Below are 21,850 nucleotides of genomic sequence, written 5' to 3' on the forward strand. Positions count from 1 at the left end.
TCAGTTTCTTTATATTGCCAGTGATATTTGGTGTCAAAACGAGAATTTACATATGCATAAATCAGTTTTTCTTCGTTTTATCTCACTTACATTGCACAAAGTTATGTTTGTGCAATGTTTCAACGTGTGTCTGGATGGGAGTAAATAGTTTCCTTCCCTCTTTAACCTTTGACTGTTGTTTTTAACATATTCTGTGTTTTAGTGTTGGAACATTGTTGCTGCTGTTATAGTGTTATTTGCGTGGCTAACAGCACCTAATAAAAAAATCACACCATTTGCTCCCGGAGCAAGTAGGGAAGGTTCTTGGAAAACAACCTATCTTTTCCTCTTCTGTAGAATGAGAACCAATGTTGTGCCCTCCAGACATTGTTGGACTACAAGTCCCATCAGCCACTGCCAGTAAGGTCAATGGTCAGGGGTAAAGGGAGTTGTAGTCCAGCCACATCTGGAGGGCACCACTTTAGCTTCTCCTGAACTATACAAACAAGGGTGAAAACCAGAGGATTCAAAATACATAGGCCAGCAATATAGGTAGAAGCCATGTCATATGCAAGTTCTAACAAAATAAACTAAACAATGTGAGAAGTTGCCATGTGGATATTTCTGTATGTATGTATGTCAAAAGTGTACTAGAGGGTAGTTTACAATAGAAAGACGATGTAATGACGCAATCATGCTTTGAAGGTAACAAAAAAACCAGCCCTAACTCCTTTTAAAATGAACATGGCAAGCTGTATTGATTAAAATCATGTAGGTATCCAAAAGTGTGTCTGATGGAGCACTGTTCAGAGGGCTTTGAGACATGCTTACATTTATAATTACTTCCAAATGAAACCAAGCAATATTGGTCACTATTTTGAAGTTTGAAAATATTAGGAATGCCATGTTCAGTGTGTCGGACATTCTTGATGTAATCCTTGTCCCTAAGTGATATTAAGTGTGGTCTGAAGGTGTGGACATGCGTAGTGCTTTCTGTTGTCATGGTCAGATCACCATCGTGAAATTTGGATTGGTGGTGGCAATTCGCTTGGCAAAGATAACATGTCCATTTGAATGGTGTGCATCTGGTGACTAATGGATTGCTCTGTGGGAGGGCTGGTCTACCCATGAGGCAAGGTGAAGCGACAGCCTCAAGCTACAGGATCCTCAGGGGCAGCAGATCCGATCTTTATTCCTCATCTTGTCCTGATGTAGAATTTCACTCACCTCTTCTCCCCTGGTGGGGATGGAGGCAACATTTTGTGGTTTGCTTCAGGTGCCAAAATGTCTTGGACCGGCACTGCTCTGGGCATTTTCCAGCAGAGAAAGCAGTGATCCTGTCAAAGCCCTGGCCTCACTGTAGGACATTGAGATGATATGGGAAGTTGACATAATTGCTTCTGAACATCTTCTCTGGCACTGTGTAGTTTTATTGTCTCCCTGGTATTCTGGGAGGCTGTGGGTTATGAAACTTACAGATATTGGACGACTGCAGCAGAAATTTACCCTTTATGTGAGTACCAACCAGACTATCTATTTTTAAGAAATAAATAGGGGGTGGTAAATAACATTGTTTATGAACAAAGCTTAAATTACTGAGGCATATTCCTTGAAAGTGCTTTCTGAATCTATATAGGGTTCAGATCATAGGAAAAGGATCCTGCTGCTATAAAACTATCAACAGATCCTTGCTTTCTGAATTATGCCTGTGTTCTTCAGTTGTATCACTTAACATATTCTTTTTGAAATTACATTGTCTCTCAGGATGTCCATGGATAGTTCCAGACTCTAGCAGAAAAGTTAGCCTCCAAATATAGCCCAAAAAGCAGACTCCAAAATGAATTTGGCCCCGGGTTCTGCAGATGTCGCCTTGCCAGCTTGCAGCTGCTAAGAAGGAGCTGTCCACTGTGGTCTTGACACAAGCAAAGTACATGGCTGCACCCAGCTGTTAGAAAGCCATGTCATTTTCAGTCTAAAGCAGCCTGTAACTGATGTGGTTAGAGGGGCAGACACAGGGCCCACTTAGACTTAGCCACTTGTCACGTGCCTACAATGTTGTCTCCACCTTGTATGTTAAAATTAAAGGCTGGCTTTTCCACTTTGGGATGAGTACTTCAATCTGCTGCCATCTGAGTTGCTTTCACTGACTTGGTACAGATGTAATACTTTCTGAGATTACCAAACCATGGTTTGGTGACAGGGAGAGCCTTGTGGGCTTGCAAGTTCCATCCTTTCTTCCCTCTTGTGCGAAAAAATGATGCTTTAACAAGACTGGGATTTATTTGACTGGACTAACTTCTATAGTCCAGTCATGTATAGTATAGAAACCAGAGAATGAAACTAGGGAACAGTCACCATAACCATACAATCAGAGGTGGATTTAGGGGGCATGTGACAGTTCCCTCAGTGCCGTGAAGTCATTTCACCTCCGCACATACAACCCTGAGATTCTTCGGTATGAGACCTTCAGGGCAGGGTAGCTGACTAAATCTCAGTATTGCACAACGGGTGAAAGAAATATGTTAAAATTTAAGAGACTTGTGGGATCTGTAAGCTGCTCCGAGCCAGTCCATATCTTTGCCATGTTTCACATTCAGAAGGCATAGCTGGAAGTGAAGCAAAGTTGCTTGGCACTGGGGGTGAGATAGCTCCAGGACATGTCCCAACCTGAAGGTTGCAGCAAGAGAAGCAATAAACAATTGGGAAGTGGCCTGGTCACTGCATCCATCTGGGAAGTGACTTCCTGTCTGATCTTTGCAGTCTAATTCCTGTTTGAGAAGTCAAGTGTGCTAGCTTGCCTTCCTCCACCACCATAATCCATGACTAGGAGGGATATATTCTGAAGTAGGGAGTCTGCTGCACTTGTTTAGGCTTCAGAACGTGGACACTGAAGGGATCTAAACTGCACAAGGGGCCTACACAATTACAAAAAGCTCCCCACTGCAGAAGTTGTGCCTCCAATCTGTGGAGGGTGAAGGGAACAGCAATAAGGGGAGAAGGAAGGTAGAGCTAGCATGCTTGTCTTCACTCTTCACCTTTGCACAAGGCATTTAGGATACCCAAACAGGGCTTTGGAGACCTCTTGTTGATACAGACTACCCTACCCTCTCTGTTGCACGCAGCCTCAACTGTACAGGAGGCAGGCCTGACAATGTGGCTTCCCATTGAGAACCAAGCCTCTGTAGAAACAAATGGTTTCTCATGAGTTCTCCTTCCAGTTTATGAAGGAGCTGCTTATGCCCGCGAAAGGTGGCTCCAAAATAATAAATGGTGTGTTCTGAATTGCAACTTTTGTTGTATTGGAGGTTCTCTTCCTTTCTGCTGCATGTTTTTAGTAACAGCGCAATGGGCCTAGCAGTATAAAGGTTTGAAGTCTGAGGCATTTTATTGGTATATAGAAATGAAGGGTAGCCATTTAATGCCTGTTCTGGAACCTGTTTAGTTTCTTTTATTATTTATGCCAAAGTTTCTTTCTTTTTTTAATCACTCCTCTCCTCAGAAACCAGATCCAGATGTGGAGTAGGCTTCGGTGAGTAATCTAGAGCTGCCTTTGGCAAGTGTGTTCTGTACAGAAGTTTTCACAAGATTTATGTAAATCTAGAAAAAATAAACTAGCCAGTTTAAAGCCAGCCCTTTTAAGCATTTATGAGGTCAGAGTAGACTCTCTGTGTACTGCTACTTCCCCATACAAAATGCTTAATCAATGCCCTTATAGTTCCATTAAATCTCTAGTTTTCTGCTGCCAAAAGCAGCAAGCTCTAAGAGATCAGGCGAGGTAAAGGCCAGTTAGTGTCAGAGGGCTGCCATTCTTTTCACTGTGTATTTAACAGCTACATGACAGGCAGAAATGCAGCATCTGAACTTCCTCCCGTCATTGCATAATTGGATCAAAAATATTTCCTATACACACACACACACACCAAACTTTCAGTGCAAAATTAAAAATGTACAATAAAAATATGCCTAAAATGGACACCAAATCCTGTCAAAATAGATTCTTATTTGAATCTACAGTATTTAAACATGCATTTTTATATTTACATGTTTGGATTAATATAATTCCTTGCCAGTTAATTCAAGGGAATTAAGACAGTCTTAATGTTCTGGTTAAGGCTCTAGACCATAATAATGAAATTTGTCTATGGATAAATGCATATCTACCAGTAAGAGAATGGCACCTTCAGACTGTGCAGTCTGTGTCCATACCCCATTCCACCACTACACAAAAAAGAATATATTTCAAGCCTAAAGCATCAGTCTCATCTACGGTAAACTAATGCGGTTGCCTTCAGTAACACTGTGTAAACTTGTATACAGTATTTTTAACTCTTGACAAATAAGAAAGATCAGAAAAGGGAAAGGCTTATTTTCATTGATGCGTTGTTTTGTTTCTCTCAAATTAGACCTAATATTAATGAGCTTACCTCACAAAAACAAGCTCACACCTGTCACTGAGTTCGTAAACATACGTAAGCTACATATGTAAGAGGCTCATTTATAATTATATTTTGGGAAAAATTCATGTTCTCGTGTGGCTGCATTGTTTTATACTTTCTGGGTGCCCCATTATAAAGCAGTTGTGTTCTTTGTTATAAATCCAGCACTGCTGCGAGTTGTTTCTTTTTTGTTTCCCAGGGCATTTCTTAGCAATAAAACGTTCGGTGTGGTGCAAGCATATTTTTTATTCTGAAAGTGTGGCCCAGAGAGAAAGGTTTGAGAATCACAGCTCTATGGTTTCTTCCTGAAATGGCTGCAGCCAACCATCAAAAGGGAGACAAAGGCAAAACTGATTTGGTGAGATCTCTCCTGCTCCCTGATTTGTCTGATCTCTCTCCCCTTCCCCTTTCCTTCTCTCCCTGCGTAGCTTCTGCCTGGAAATGGCTGCCGCCAACCAATGTAGTTACAAACAAGTAAGGAGATATGGAAGTGAGAAAACTTGAGCTGTTTGGATATCTGAATCTGTGGCGTCTATAGTGAGATTTGGGCATAATGGGAGGGCAGACAGTGGGACCTGTGTGTGAATTTTACATTGGTGTAATAGGCTAATTTATGCACCACCACCTCAAATCTCCATCCTTCAAGCAAGCAAGATACGCTATCAGAGATCTCCCACTCAGGCAAAAACACTCAAGCAGGACAGGTGAGGGAGTATGGCATAGAGCATGGGTAGGCAAACTAAGGCCCGGGGGCTGGATCTGGCCCAATTGCCTTCTAATATTTAAAATGCATCTCTGGGTTATTTGTGGGGCAAAGGAATTCATTCATTTCCCCCCCCCCCCAAAAAAAAAATATAGTCCGGCTCCCCACAAAGTCTGAGGGAGAGTGGAGCTGAAAAAGTTTGCTGACCCCTGGCCTAGAGAGAGTCCTGAGGGCCAGACAAAGGGATCTGAAGGGCCGCTCTTGAGTAATCCATGATGGTGAAACGAGTTGGCAGAATTGTGTTGACCTAGTTGGAAGCTCACATTTTCCCTTCTGCACTTTATCTGCACTTTATCCAGCATTTGTAGGAAACTTGTATGGGAAATAGAACTTTATCTTAGTGCAGGATGCAGATAATGCTTCCACGTCGCCACATATTATCACGCAGCATCGGTGATTTCAGCCTGTCTGCATGTTGAAAGCTTGCGTCACTCGGCCTTTAATCCTGATATACACAGTTGGCTGTGCTGCAGCAAGTTATTATTGTTGAATATTTAAAATGGAAAGTTTGTCTTTTGCAGAAGATTATGCAGGAAATAAGTCTTTAAATTAAGCAGTGATAAAAGTGGGAGAGCGATTTGTACTTTCAAATAGATGTCTGAATATAGGGTAGACAGAGGCCCAGGACAAAAACATGGCTCCATAGTCAGTAATGCATCAATTCCTAATAACCTCAGCGGCAATTTGCTTTTGGCACAGAACTAATTATTAAAAGCATTGAGTTGCTAATCAGAAATGTTATGTAGACTTTCAGCGTGTTTTTTCTGGATTTTTACTGGGATAGAAGGATAGCTTCCACTAGATCAAACTATTTATCTACTTTGGCTCATTATTATCTAACTGGCAACAACTCTCCAGGGGCTCAGGTGTTTCATATCCCTGGCTCAGTGGTGGCTGGTCCATTAGGGAAACTACAAAGTGAAATGGCTAGCAATTTTTTAACCCCCACACTGCCCCAAATGTCAAGGCCGCACTGTTTACTGTCACACACATCCTTCTAGAGAGTCTTGGATACTTTTATGTCAATCTCCCATTCTCAGGCAGTCAACAATACAGTATGCACCACACAGACAATCTCAGTCCAAAAGAATTGTCGTGTCTAGGAGGGTCCCATCCATCTGTCCCCGGGCCTAAAGGTTTATTTGTATCTTACCAACAATTTGCTCTGCTCTGCAGGTTTCTTCTCCCTCCTGCTTTCATTATGTGAACCCAACAAATGTGGATAGTTTGTGTGTGTTCCAAGAAAAAAAATCAGGGCTTTTAAAAAAACATATAAAATGTGGGGTAAATTCCTCCCTGCTGCCCTCATGAATCCACCCCCCCCCCCCAATTTATATTTTAATGGTTGTTTCTAGAATATAATAGAACTGTGAGTCAGGAACCCCATTTCTCACCAGGTGGCCAGGCTAAAACTTCCACTTTGTGTGCTCTGCTGGTTTAAGAATGAGTGCCTAATACTGCAGGGGAAATTAATTTAAAATGATAATGTTTCCATATAAACACTGTGAACTTTGATAACAGATTTTAATTTTGTTTGAGTTGCTTTCAAATGCACATTTCAATAATAGAAATGATTTAAAAAATGGATTTGCAAGTCAATGCCAAATTTAATACAGTATCCCCAAATAATTATATACACAAATGGTGTTTTAATAATATCTCATTCACACAATATAGAGATGATTTGTAAAAAATTTGGCCATCAATATATATTTTAATGTCATTTATTTTTTAAAAAATCTTTGTTCTTCCACACTGGTGGGGATAAAATTGATCAATACAAGTTAAAAACTGAATTACTGTAATGCTAATAAAAACCAAGCTTATATGAGCCTGGAGTATGCATCTTAATGTTACATATTAAACAGCATCCTGACAACCAGCTTTGTCACAAAGAACTTTCACATACACTAGTACATTTGAAGAAGGAAGCTCAGCTGATATAATTTTTAAAAAGCTACTGAAATGTGTAAATTTGCAATACTTAAGCTCATGTTAAATACTTTTCTAGTAAAAGTTGAGGTTCAGAAATGAAAATGAACCCAGTTGGTTTATTGCTATATAATAAGTCACCTAATGTATTTACATAAGAATTTAACCTACATTTTCCAAAACGTTGAAACATGACTCAGCGAAGAATTATCTGCTTTTGGTAATTCTTGATGCTGAGAATTAACACAACTACCCAACCCACAAACCCATCTGAGGAAAAGATAGTCTGTTGAATAGTCTGAGGAAAAGATAGTCTGTTGGATAGTCCCAATTCAATAGTCATCTCAACTATATGTTTTGGCCTTGTTGTAAAGGCTTCCCCATTCACTTCAATGAATGGACCAGAGTTTTGTATTGAAGAAAAGAGAGCTGCCCTACTCTCTAGTGAGGTGAATGGGGGCTGCCCTCACTCTCAAGTGCATATGGCCTCTTGGGCCTATAATCCCATTTTTTAAGACAACCTTATTCATCTTTGGTATGTTTAGCTCTTTTTAACCATTGTTTTCAAAACTTGAATTAGTAGTTGTCGTTGTTGCCTCTTGTCAAAAATAACATCACTTGATGCTGATGATTATATTTTTAAGGCAGTGATTTGTTCAAAATAGTGACAGGTTAAAACAAATACACATCTAATAATCTCACTTTTGCATATATCTTCTAAAACTAAATTTACAGGCATTAAATTGTACTCATATGGTTCCTTTCCCCCCACAAACAGAAGACATGCTACATTCATTAAGTTCCACTTTACTATTTTAGAATTCAAGGAAAAGGAATTTGTGGGTTTTGCATATGATCTAAACTAGGCCAACTTGGCAGAGGCATTTCATTGTGAAGAGGTATTGTCTACAGTAATAAGGGTTATGGGAGAGCTTTGTTTCTTGTCTTATCCCAGTGTTTCACAATTGGATTCTCCCGCAGATACCGTACAATAATGGACATGCAACCTGTGTAACAGGAAGAATAGAAAACGTACTGGAGCAGAACCCTGAGACAAGTAAATAAGTTGAAAACAAAACAATCACATAGTTTAATAGTACCAGTTAAAAGAGAAGGCGCTTCTCCTTAAAAATGCAAGCAAACGGAAAGAGCCATTAGTTTCTGTTCCATAATATGAATGACTCAAATTTACCACAATTTAAAAACAATAAATACAGTAATACAATATGGGGCTTTAAGTGCACATCATATCTACGGTCAATTTAAACAACTCAGTCAAAAAGAAATTCTGCTAAATGCTGTGTAAATGTTTTCAGCATATCAGAAAAATGCTGGTTTCAAGTTCAAATAAAGTCAGATGCAGGTCATTGTACGTTCAGCATTTATTTTTGCAGGTTCTTCACTTCATAGCACTGATCTTGCATCGGCTGCCATTAGCCCTGTGCACAATTGTCATTGTTCCCATGTATCCAGAGGCAAATCTGGGCATATTTGGCAGGAGTAATTCGAACGGCCACATTGTAATCCTGCTCTTCCCCATTGACATCCACCCACTGGTGACCAGAATAAATGGCAATAATTTTGCGCTTCCACTTCTTCTTGTTGGGCTCTTTAAGGCGAAGGTAGATCCCTGATCCAGTAGAGCCAGACTCGGCATCACAATACTGGTAGAAGAGATCGCTGGATTCCTCAGATACGCTGCAAAACCGATAGACCAGTTGGCCAGATCGGTCAGCATCATATCCGGAAAAGTGGATCATGCTTCCAGGCATTGTTTTGCTAGCTGGGCTAATGCCCAGCTCCATGTATTTCTTCTTGTGAGGACGCTTGAGCTCCAGGACTGCGTAGTCGTAATCCACTGCAACATCTCCAGTTATGCCCCTCAGCCAGCCTTTGGGGATCTGTGTGCTTTTAACTCTGGTCCACTGGAAGGAAGGCTTACGCTCAGATTTCCTCTCATTCAACCCAGATGCCTTTTGTTTCCTGCCAGATCTCTTGCTGGGACCTTGTTCCAGCTGTTTGGCATCAGTGTGGTGGTCCTCGACCTCTGACACTTCCCTCTTGCTCCTCCTGGCTCCCCTGCGTCTCTTGCCGTCCCCTTTGGATTTCAGCCTCAGCAACCCCACCCTCAGCTTCTTGCTGCCTTTGATGTAATCTGTGCCATCGTGCACACAGTGAGCAGCAGTGAGGACGTGCTTTGGTGATATCAGGATGCCGCTGCAGCCCGTGGAGATCTTTACAGCGGTGTTGAAAGGGAAGTTGGTCAGGAAGCGCGTGTCTGAAATGCTGAACCTGCTGTCAGTGCCGTAGACCTGCCTCTTTCTCCTGGAGCGCACCTTGGTGGTAGTGTTTGCCACTGGGTCAAGATCTGCTCCCAAGACATTCACCTCAGTCAGGGTCCGTGTGCCGTTCTCGAAGACAGTCTCATAGGAGAGGAGCTCCTTCAAGTCTGACAGGCGTGGCACCGGGAGAGTCCTTTGGCATTCAATCCCACACACTCCACTCAGCTCCAATTTGGCATTTGCTTCAAATTTAGGAGCGTCAAGGAGGAAAGTTTTTTCTTTCACTATCTGTGGTACTTTTCTTAACTGCCAGCTGAAATCTTGTTCTGCATCTATTCCATTCATGAGGCTCCAGACAGGAGTGGAAAACAGCAGTAACAGAAGAGCACGGTCCATTGTGTCTCTTGGTTTTCTGTTAAAAACAAAACACAAGAAGTGTTTGTTTAAAAGTTGTAGCTTCAGAGATGTTTCCATTTAAAGGATGACATAAGTATTATACTATTTTTGTAGCATGGTTAAGATACTTAAAAATAGCAACAGCACTCCTAGAAAGACAATAAACTGAATATGTAGGACAAGGTACTCAGACCACCATCATTATCTTTCTTTATTTATAGATCTTTGCAATTGTGTCCTGTATTTGATTATAGAAACATTTAACAATATTGTCATTAATTTGGCTATGAAAAGCCAGGAAGATTCATGAAAATATTTTTCTTTCTGTTCACTCTGCTTTTAACCACTTGACTTTGAAACTATGATAAATCATTAAGTTCCTACACAGCTTAAATTCCAGCCCTGCTCCCACACACACAAAAAAACAACCCTTTGCATGTTGCCTGAAAATGACAGATTAGGGACATCTATGCAGCTCCACACTGCATTTCTATCTACCTAAAGGCCAAACTAGATGAGATATTACTTGGAAGATCTGTCACAGTTATCTTAACTTCTAGGGATCAATGACATGCTTGATCTGTATGGCAAGGGGATAGGAATTGCTTCTCACAGGAATAAATACCCCTGTTAATAACCTTCACTTCCATCTGGCATGATTTTCAAGCAATTACTCCTTGATGCCACGCCTTCCTTGCCTAACTTCCCTCATTTTATTTCCTTTCCTTTTTCTATGCTAGACTACTTTGCTTAGGAATCTTGTGGAATCCTGTTGTCTCCTCCCTTTATAGACACACACTCATGGAGACCCTTCCTTCCTTCCTTTTTACATCACACCAATGTTAATTACTTTCGGGTGTGAGGTCAAAAGCATTTCTTTTCCACTAGGCCTTTAACTAAGCAGCATCGGCCAATATTGCTTTTAATTTTATCTGCTGTAACCCATCCCACAACTGTTTTATGGTGAAGGGCAGGATATATTCATTTTTAATGAATAGATGAATACCAAGGTATTTTCATGGACTAGAACAGAGGTGGACAACCTTTTTGCCCCCTCTGAGGGCCATATGCAGCACTTTGACAGGCAAGTGGAGCTGCTTGACAGTCGGTGGGGAAGGACTTAATGGGGGGGGGGGATGGAACACCAGCATCTTCTTTCAACCTTCTGTCCCGCCCACTCACACTTTAATCTGTCCCCTCCCCAGCTGCATTGGCAGTGCTGGAGAACACAAGCTTAAATGTGCATTCCCCAGCAATCCCAACGTAGCTAAAATAGGTGTTGCCACATTGCCTATCAGGATGGGAACAGTAATGGCTAGTCATCTGGGCAGTAGGGGAAAGTGGACAGGGTTCCCTGGCACTTTGTGGGCCTACAGAGAGCTGAATGGTGTTTCCCATAGGTGGACTAAGAACATCTCAAGATATAAATGAAAGGCATGTTGTTTTGTAATAAAGTATGCTACAGTACAGTGGTTAGTACATAAACTGGTGGCATGAAAGGATAACTGGGCCTAGAGGACATACTAATATTTACTATTGGTAGTGCCTATAGTTGTCAACTTAAATGGGATATTTACCGTATATCTTCACTGTTTCATTTGAACTTGGAGCACTAGTAATTTGTGATGTAAAAGAAAAATCAAATGTTTTTAAAAAGAACAACTTCCCTGACTGGGCATCTAAGTACCATTCTTATCACTAGTGATCAGGTGAATAATTATTTGCAAGCCTGACCCAGGCATTCCAAGTAAGTTAAGGAAGGAGAAAACCCAAGGTATCCTGAAGTCAAGTAGCATTCTTAATAACTTAGAGTAAATCATGCCCACGCCTGCTGAATGCCAGTCAACTGTGTAAATGGAACAAACATGACTTTTTACAGGTTGAATTTGATGCATTACAATATTAACAAATGCAGTGACTTCTGCCATTTGGAGAATGGAGCTTGCTTTCCTCTCCCACTTTATACATTCACCACTATGGAAGCCTCAGACATGTGTGGAAATGGCAGTACCTCTAATTATACTTTAAGAGTTAGGCATTTAAGGACATGCATCTGGTTAGACTCTATGGTTCAATATTGTAATTAAAGTGCAGATCAGGATAAAGAGCTCTCTTTTGTTGTTATTATATATACCAGAGTTCAAAAAGGGCTGAAGTCTACATTAAAGGTTTTTTAAAAATAATAATTGTTTTCAGAATTAAAGGCTAAAGAAAAGGTGAAAAAGATGCAAAAGATGTGGCTCAAGTTCTAAAAGAAAGAATAAGGAAGATAGTAGCTATTATTGAAATGTGGGTTTGACGATATTTTAATTCTATGGCTTTTAAATTACCTGGACTATTTTCCTGGAATAGCAATACAATCCAGAAATGGTTTGTGTAGCTACAGCAGTTGGCAAAATCCCTTCTTCAAAACATATCTGTTAGTGCAGCAAGCCTAAGGATCTTGCTATGTGAATCGGGGTGCACACATGTCTTTATTTGATGGTAATCCACATGACAAGACAGGCCTCTGCAGATAGATCTCTTGTAGCAAGGACACAGCAGTCAGTTGTGAAGCAACTCAGCTTCCCTCCCCCCAGTCCGGTGGGTGGTGTTTAAATATTAGGCAGGGCAGGAAACCATTTTAACAAACAGCAGATCCCTTCCCGCCTTCTCTCCATGCCCTACTGAAGACTCCACTTCCAACAATGTCAGCAAGGAGAAAGTTGTGGGCAAAGAAAAATGCCTCTATCCCTCTATCCACAGGTGTCAGGTCTAGGGGGGCTCTGGGTGCCAGGGCACCCACAATACAGGGCTCTGACACAACTTCCGGTTTCTACCAGACGTTGCATCAGAGCACTGACGCGACATCCCAAACCACGTTGGAGGCCCTTCCAGTTGCGTTGGAGGTCTTGTGAGGCTTCAGGTGTGACCTCTAAGACCCCGCGAGGCCTCAAAAGCACTGCTGATGTCGCAGGCGCCATTGGGCACCCATAACCTGGGCCCCAAGTCAGCACCCCTGCCTGTATCCTTGCCTTAAGCATGTTATCTGCAGGAAATGACATGGAAAGGAGTGGGGATTTGAACCCTGGTATACCAGTCCCTAGTCCAATGCTCTAACCACTGTTCTGCACTGGCTCTAATCCTTACACAAACTGCACTCTAGAAGCAGCAACAGGAACTTAAAGGAAAGGTCCGCTGCAGCACTGGGTGCTACATCCAGCTGGAAGAGCAGCTAGGTCTGCACCGTACAGAACAGTTTCAAACTTCTGAACTACCCCCAAATTCTTCCTAATGCGGGTGATCTGATTTGATTGGGGTTGTTAATGGTTTATTTTCCCTTAGAAGGTTTTTATAGTAAAACAGGCTGAGTGTTGCAACTCTTTGAAACCAGCCCTAACACCACCACAAAGACCACACCAGCTTCTTGTATTGCGTTGCGGTCTGTTAAATATATATTCCCTGCTTACAGCAAACTCAGAAAGGTAACTTGCAATTAGCTTCTGGCTGTTTGGTACATGTGATCTAGTGGAGACTCTTAGTGTTCCTCAGCTGCTCTAGCTGTAGCTCCTGCCTCCCTCTTTGTCCCTCCTGGGTTCTCCTTCCTTTGGCCCCAAGAATGGAAGGAAAAAGCACCTAGATCTTCCTCCTCCTGCTCCTGCTCAGCCTTGTCTCCAAGAAGTAAAGCCCTGAGCAGTGTCTTTCTTTGGCTCACGCCCACACTTGCCATATCAAACAAGCACAATCTTTTGGAGAGTTCCTTAGCTTCTTGCTGAACCTCCTAGACTTTGTGCTGCCATGGCAATGGGGCCAGAGCTCAGCTTGCCACTCACTTGACTCTGGTTTGCAGGTAGAGTGATTATACGCCCCATTCCACCGAACATAGTCCTCTGTTTGGAGGGCTGCCAGGAGGATAGTCCTCTTTTTCATGGCATCCTCTATATGAAGAGCTGCCCAGCCCAAGCCTGGTTTAAAAATAAAGAACCATAAGAAGAGAGACTGTCAGCCTTGAAGCTGGCCATCAACATTTGATACCTCGACAACAGACTGAGCTCATCTGGACACAGCCTTCCCTACTGTCTTCCCCCATATTTCCACTTAATTTTCAGTCATTATTTCTAAATTTCAATCTGTACATATCAATTTGCATGAGCATATTTTATGCAAATCTGCACCTGCTCTATTTTTAACCATGCCTTTCCTCTCTTTTGGCAGTGGCCACCATAAGTAGAGGAATGCACAGCTTCTTGAAAGGGACCACACATGTATTCCTGCCCAATTGTGGGCATTTTGATTTTGATGGTGAAGCATCTGGCTCAGCCCCACAGGAATGGACAGTGATATGCTATTGAAAGTTTTCCATGCTAGTAAATATTTAGTAGTTTATTATTAAAAAGTAATCATGGAACTTATTCTCCTTTGCAGTTCATCATCTGGAAACATTACAAGACTTCTACTTAAGGCAGATTGGGAGTACATTAGAGGTAAACTGAGAGCAGGCTGCTAGTGTTTAATTTAAGATGTTTAACTAGATTTATAAATTTGACAGTGTCTCTTATATTTGCTTTTCAGCCTATTCTTACTGGTTTTGACCCCTCCTGAAGGCTGAGTTGACTAAGAACTAAAGTAAATAAATACGGCTTTTTTTCCTTTTATATTTTTAAACATGCAAGTATGCTTGTGGTGCTGCCACCAGAGGGCAGAAAAATCTAGACATATCCAGTAATAGACTTTTTGAATTCCCTAGAAGGCTGAAACTTTTATTTTTTAGACTCTTACTGTACTTCATTTGAGTATACTATTACTGGAATATGGCATTATCCTCCAGGGCAGCTTCTTGTTCCACATAGCTTGCTATGTTGTTTTCTTTAGGGGGCTACACTTCTTATTTTATCTTTTTGAAAAATGCTTAGCACACTTCAGACTATTCCCCCCCCAATGAAAGTACCACCTTATTTTTCAGAAACTTACTGTAATATTGTTATAGGATGGCAGCTACCCCCCTTAGGATGGGTGTGCAAACCCCTTCATCTTAAAAAAATAATATTTATATTTATATACTGCCTACTGTAATTGGTTATGGTGCTACCCTATTCCAAGATCTTTGGGGAATTTCTCTATTATATTATATAAATTTGCTTGTCAAAAAAGAGCTCAATGCACAAAATACTTTATCTAGGTTTGCCCTTGGAAGATGGCATAAAGGTGTCGTGTTCTTTATAGCCACTCCAGTAGCCTAACTATACCTGATTCTCTTTTTATATTAGGGTACCTAATACTTGAAGGGACGCGAGTGGCGCTGTGGGTTAAACCACAAGAGCCTAGGACTTGCCGATTGGAAGGTCGGTGCTTCGAATCCCCGTGATGGGGTGAGCTCCCGTTGTTCAGTCCCTGCTCCTGCCAACCTAGCAGTTCAAAAGCACGTCAAAGTGCAAGTAGATAAATAGGTACCACTCTGGCGGGAAGGTAAACAGTGTTTCCATGCGCTGCTCTGGTTTGCCAGAAGCGGCTTAGTCATACTGGCCACATGACCTGGAAGCTGTACGCCGGCTCCCTCGCCCAATAGAGATAGATGAGCTCCGCAACCCCAGAGTTGGCAACGACAGGACCTAATGGTCAGGGGTCACTTTACCTACCTAATACTTGAGTTTCCAAGTTACTGTGTTCCAACCCTTCCTTAGAAGCCAGCCTCCTAGTTAATTCCTTAAATGAACCAAAATTTACATTCCATATTACAGCCCATTCTCATAAAAGTACTGAGACTATACAATGGTCCAGAATATTCATAATTCTAAGCCGACCTATGACTCAGCAAGAACAAACAAGTATGCTGAAAACCAGAGTGAAAATCACAGTTTCTACACTCCTCCTCTAGTCCTGTGGTCACTGCACTACCCACCCAGACCTAAGCCAAGGTTTGGCTTGGTTATGTGTAAACTTGGGCCTGTGATAGTATGGACTATAACCAAGGTTTGTTCTTGGATTACCACTTGCAGTTGAAAGAGACAAACCACGTTCACATATAATACTTGTCCAAACACAACTCAGCTCTGTATAGCATGGTAGCAACAAGGCCAGAAGAGGAGCAAAGTGGCCGCAAACTTCTAGGTGCCCACTTGCTTGCTCTTGGTTTGGCTTAGTGTTATGTGCAAGCGAGGCTAAATTATTCTTTCTGCAAATTATCTTTGATGCCTACACTGCAAAACAACCTCAAAAGCACACCAAATAGGTGGCAAGAAGATTTTGGGTTGTAAGCACCAGAATTCTACTCAGTTACATATACGTAACCTATGCATGAAGGCACATTTTGGCACACACAGTTATTTTAAGGAATCAGTAGAATGGTACCTGTCACCAGACAACCACTCTTTTGACAGGCTTATGCATACAGTACTGCTAAATTCATGGCATGTTTTAGAGAGGAAGCATTAAACACTGAAGTCTGTACCAGAAGGTGTACTTTTTATAGTTTACAAGGTTATTTGCAGGGAATTCCTGGATCTTAAAAGCCTTCAAGAAAATTCAGTTACTTCCCTCCCTCCCCAACAACTTATGTTCCAAGTATAATAAGAGTGGTGAGTTTCCAAAACAGTGGCTCAAAAGCCACAGGAACTTTGTGCATGGGTCATCAGTGTCCAGTTATAAGCATATGCTACAGAGGCTGAAGGGGCAGGCATGGAAATTGCAACCAAACTCTCAGTTATGCAGTTGACAGGTGAGTCCCAAAGGAAGATGAATTTCCATTAGCAGATCCCTGAAAAAGTCTGAAACCACTGCAAGAAGAGAAAGAGTTGCTGTTGGCAAAGAAACTGTTATTTCTCTGTTTCTGGTGACGGCTTCATTACGTTCTTAAGGTTAGTGCTGTCAGCGCTAATCTCCTTACACTTTGCAATGTAAGAAGACCTGTGATGAAGTCTCTAAGGAGCATCCTTCATAGGTTACGAAGTAACTTTCTCTTCTAAATTCTTCCGCCTGCATCCATGGGAAGTAACATACAGCTGGGTAGTTGTTGAATTATTTACGATCCAAATGCTCATTTGTACATTATCTACTCATTTGTAGATATTTATTATCAGCTCTATTACATAGAATAAAATATAGGAAACATATATAAAACATGCCACAACTGGACCCAGTTTGAGGACTTTTTCAACTTTTGGAACACCATACTGTATAACCAAGTATTGGTACCTAAGCACGAAGCTTATAAAAATGACCTTGCAAGAAGACTAAAATAGATGGAAATTGGCTTTAACAATTCATATAATTCATTCTGCTTAGTGTTCTTTGAACTTGCAGAAACCACAACTCATTCCAGCCAAAGGCTCTAAGGGGATACACAGCCTCACATTTACTCTCTATTACCAACTAATCAAAATCCCTTTGTCATTTTTATTTAAGTGTAACCGCTCTTTAGGGTTTTCTCCCCCTCTTTCAGCTTCTCCATCTCTTTCTCCTGAGCTCATTTCATTTATTTAAACAAGGCTTCCGAGGCTGAAAATCAAATAAGTAACCTTAGTCAAGAGACTTTTGTGATTCCAACACACAGCTTGTCAGTGCTAGAAGCAGCAATCTGGATAAAATTAGTGTCAGTTTTCCAAAAAGGAAAGACATGGCTAGTTCTGCGGCTGGTTCTGCATTTAAAAGCTGGCTATTCCAGAGCAGCAAAATCGCTTGCAAAGACAAAGTTGCACAGTAGACACTTAAATCAAGGCTTTTTGGCTGTCAACCGTGCAAAATGTAGCTATTGATAAAAATTAATACCTCTCTCTTATGCATAAACCCTACTTAGGAGCACACTCAATATATACAGCTCCCAGGCTTCCCCCTGCTGCAGTCTAAGTGCAAACTTTTAAATTCCTGCTCACTCTCCTCACCGTAGCCCTCTTAGGAGTCACAGAGCGATGCTCTCCGTTCCTAGAATGCTGTCCAGCAGCATCCGCTGAACATAAAGGATTGATGTCTAGCTCAGAGCCGCCACTCATTTGGGCAAACTCTAGCACTGCCATGAAGCGGTGTCTTTGAAACGTCCCTATTAATTTGCTGGAGGGTGGAGGGAGCTTTTAAATGAACAGTTTGCTCCTAGGCATATTGACTAGAATTCGGTGACACATCGAAGAAAGTGTGCATGGATGGGACTGCAGCATCATTTGCTGATGTGCAATTTCATGGTATCCCCCGAAGATCTGGATTCCCCCACCCCACCCCCTTTTTATAAAATATTGCTTCCCGACCTTTTAGCTAAGATCAAGTGTAGTATATCCATTTCACCATTGGCTCCAACAAAATCAAGAATTCATTCATCGTTAGTATCAACACAGAGAGACCATCCACACAAACGCAGCCCCAGAAGGTGTGCCAGTGCCAACGGGTTTAATCCGAAGCGAAGTCCCTTTCGGCCAGGCGGGGCTTCCCTCCCTGCCAGGTGTCGCTTTGGGGATTCCACACAGGAGGAACCGCTAACCTCCAAAGAGCAACACGCCCTTGAAACGAAGCCCGGGCCATCGCCATACCTGCCCCGCTCGCCAAGCCTCTTGCCACGACGGTGCTCTTCGCGAGCCAACCCTGCAGCGAGCCTCTTCTGGAAGCCCAAAGCAGAAAGCCAAGATGCCCAGGAAGCTGGAAAGGACTTTCAGCCCTCAACGGAGGCAGGGCGGCGGCACCAGCAGCAGCAGCAGCCTCTCAGCTTTGGACGAGGCTCCTGACTGCAGGCGGCGGAGAGGGAGCCGCCAGGGTCTTTCCCTGCCGGGTGGGCGGGGAAGGGACGCGCCAAAGGAGGGGGAAGAAAGGCGGCCTGGAGGGAGGAGGCGCGGGAGAAAGAGGCGGGAGGGCGGGCCGCGACCGCCAGCCGTGAAGGGGCAGCAGTTGCTGAGGGAGCAACAGGCTGAAAGGGGCACATTCCTCCCATACCAGCTCGAAGCGGGCCAGAAGAGGACAGGCGTGGCCCGCGCTTGCCGCGCCCGGCCCGCTTGGCGGAGGGGACGTTGCTCGAGAGTCACCAGGAACAGGGGGCGCCGTTTCGCGCGGGGCAAGTTCGGTGGTGGTTGCCAACTCCCCCCCCCCACACACACACCGCGCGCCTCAAAAAAAAAGAAGAAAAGAAAAGTATAAAAGTATACCATCAAAATATCAGTCATATAATTTCCTTAAATTAAAAGTATCTTTCATTATTGTTGCCCGTAAACAACAAATGGCATTTTTATTACTGTAATTATATCTCTCCTTTCCTCCAAGGAGCTGAAGGTGGTCTGCATGGCTCCCACTCCGCCTCTCCATTTTATCCTCACAACAAACCTCTGAGGTAGGTTAGGGTGTGGAAGGTTGGTTGCTATATTTCAAAGTTGTTGAGCTAGGGTTTTCCTCCAGCAAAGTTGTTGAGCTTTTTTTTGTTTTGGCCCCACAAAATGAAGTTTTTGAGCTATTTTAAAGGAAAGTCGCCAAAAATGACACTGCCAACATAGGTTGCCATACATCTGGATTGTCCTGAACATTTTATAGGAATTTTCTCCCAGACACTGCTTCCTAATGCAATATTCCGGATATGTCCAGGAAATTCCTCAAGTTCACCCAGTGAGCTTCGTGGTTTGAATGGATAGTTGGACTCTGGTTGAACTTGGTGCTGGGATACCTTAAAGATTAGCAAATCATCTAGACTCTAATCTTACCTGAGAATAAGCCTAACAGAACTCAGTGGGACCTGCTAAAAAGAAGTTTTGCATAGAATTGAACTGTTGAAAGCTGAAGGGGAAAAGTGGTTTCCTATCCTTATATGCATGTCCTAACCTTTCTTGATGAAGGGAAATATATTGAAAGCACACCTTTGCTCTTCACAAGGCACTGAAGGCAGACAAGAAGTGAGTGGACAACCCTACATGAAAAATAGAGTGTGAACTGTTGCTAAGCCCATTGCCAGCATGGTCAGATTCGGCACACGGAATGCGAATGAGTTTCTGCTCTCTGAGGTCTCCGGGGGTCTGCACTCCCCTGGTGTGATTCAGAGCAGACCCCTTTCTCCTCCTTTGATTCGCACTTCAACCATCAGGTAAGGTTGATTTGATTCCTCACTTTGTTCCCTATGTAGCTCTTGATTCCCAGCTTGTTCCTGGTATAGATCTTTACTCAAACTCTAATTCCCTAGCAGGTTGGTGCCATTTTGTGATTTGCCTGAGGTGTCAAAATGTCTTGAGCCAGCCCTGACTGGGGGCCTCCCTCATCTCCCTAAGTGACACCCCTGTCAACAGGGTTTCATTTGGAATGAGGTCCTTGTAAAGAGTTTTTAATGTCAGAGCCAAGCTCAGCCTTGTAACATTTACAGGACAGAACTGTGTTTTCCCCTCAGTAACCACAGCCCACAAAGGGCCTTGTCACATCTGCTAAATAAGTCCCTAATGACAAGCTGGAATATTGAATTGGGATGAAACTATGTTAAGCCATTTTAGGAGTATGGTTGAAGTGGTTTGAACACATATTCACAGCCTTAAAAATAAATGGCTTGCATTGCTAAAAATTATGCCCAAACCACCATCGATTTCTTTCTTGTGTTATATCCCAAATCAACAGTATTCATGCAGGTCACAAGCAGCACAAGAAGCATAAATGCACTTTTTGAATATAATGTGAAAATGGAATCCTATCACCATGTACTGGCTATCCAATGGGATGGAAGCCATTAAAATTCATATCCTTTGATTAGCAAGTTCCATCCTCTTGTTTTTACTTTGTGTATTCCAAGACTGATCTCTAGCTTCTGCTAAATATATTCTCAATACCCACACTATGCTTTATCTTAGCTTTGCTTGCATTTCACATTCAGTATCAATACAGTGTTTTACTACAGGATTTTGTTATTATTAGTATTAGTATTGGTATTATCAGTTTTAGTTTGATATCAGACTCATCTAAGTGAGCCAAGCAGAATCCTCTCCAAGTGACATTCAGGGGGAAAGTATGGCTGAGGTATGGCAGGTAGGCAAAAAATAAATAAATAAAATCATTTGCAATAGTATCTCTTTTGTCACCCATTCACCCAAAAAGACACAAAAAATGAGTCACATAGAGATGGCTAAGCTGTAGACCAGGGATGGGGAACTGTAGCTTTCTGGGTGTTCTTGGACTTCAGCACCCATCAGCTGCAGCCAGCACAGCACAGCACAGCACAGCAGGGCTGAAGGGAACCGTAGTTCAATGACATCTGGAGGGCTATAGGTTCCCCATCCGTGCTATAGACAAATGATGTAGAGGCAGCAGCTTCAGTAAATGTTCTCCGCTTTTCTTTATCCTCACAGCTAGATGTTAGCTGAGTCCAGCACAGTAGAAGAGACAATTAGGCTCTTTTACTTGCTGTCTTACATTTGGTATTCTGTACACTTGAAGTTCAGTAATATGAAGCGACAGAATTTCCTCGATGTCTTTTATATAATGTGATAAAACACAAGAAGTGTCAAACAACAAAACCATCACAATGAAGAGTTTCCAAACTAAACAGGAAGAGAAAGGAAAACATGTTAAAACAAAGTGGTTGTGTTTTGGAAGTATCTGCTATGTTTTGTTATTTCTGTTGTGGGTTACTGACATTTTTTGGTTAACATCTCTTCACTGATGATACAAGAGTTCATAGTGAGTCATTCTTCCAAGTCAAGCTCATATATCTTTCTTGTTTTTGAGTGCCATAAGACTTACATAAGCTTCCATTATAAAACTGGCTGTGTAAATGGGAAGATAGTATAGTGGTCTCACCTTTATTGAAGAGCAGGGACATCCCTCTCCATGCAATTTAGTTATAGTATCGCACACCACCCCATTCTCTGAGCAGTGCAAGATTCCAAGGGTTCCAGGAGTTTACCCAGGGTCTAGTTTCCGTGGAATGAGGGACAGCAGAGACTGTGGTGTTTTTATTATATATGGTTTATTTACACTTGAGCCTATGATAGAAGGGCTTACTGCATTAACACCCTAGAAGGTCTTGCTTCTCCCAGAAATCAAGCATGTCTCCCACCCTCAGGCTTCTGCCGCCTTCTAGCTCAGCTCTCACACACCACTCCAGCTATTATCCTTCTCACTACCTGCCAGGTGAGGGAGGGAGC

The 21,850-nt window shown here is 42.3% G+C and overlaps 1 protein-coding gene across 8 annotated transcripts in view; it reads right to left on the minus strand.

The window, feature by feature from the left end:
* Window positions 1-8,523: 8,523 nt before the first annotated feature.
* Window positions 8,524-21,850, minus strand: part of PRSS35 (serine protease 35) — a 151,975-nt gene continuing 138,648 nt past the window's right edge. For 7 of the 8 annotated variants that reach the window (XM_077926186.1, XM_077926187.1, XM_077926189.1 and 4 more), the window contains one exon: window positions 8,524-9,804. In XM_077926186.1, coding sequence (XP_077782312.1) covers window positions 8,544-9,804 — 1,261 coding nt within the window. In that variant the 3' untranslated portion in view covers window positions 8,524-8,543. Of the gene's footprint in view, window positions 9,805-18,280; window positions 18,711-21,850 lie in introns of those variants that run through there. The other variant, XM_028722874.2, reaches the window with a different exon arrangement.

This window comes from Podarcis muralis, chromosome 3, assembly GCF_964188315.1.
Source record: "Podarcis muralis chromosome 3, rPodMur119.hap1.1, whole genome shotgun sequence".
In the NCBI taxonomy this organism is placed as follows: domain Eukaryota; kingdom Metazoa; phylum Chordata; class Lepidosauria; order Squamata; family Lacertidae; genus Podarcis; species Podarcis muralis.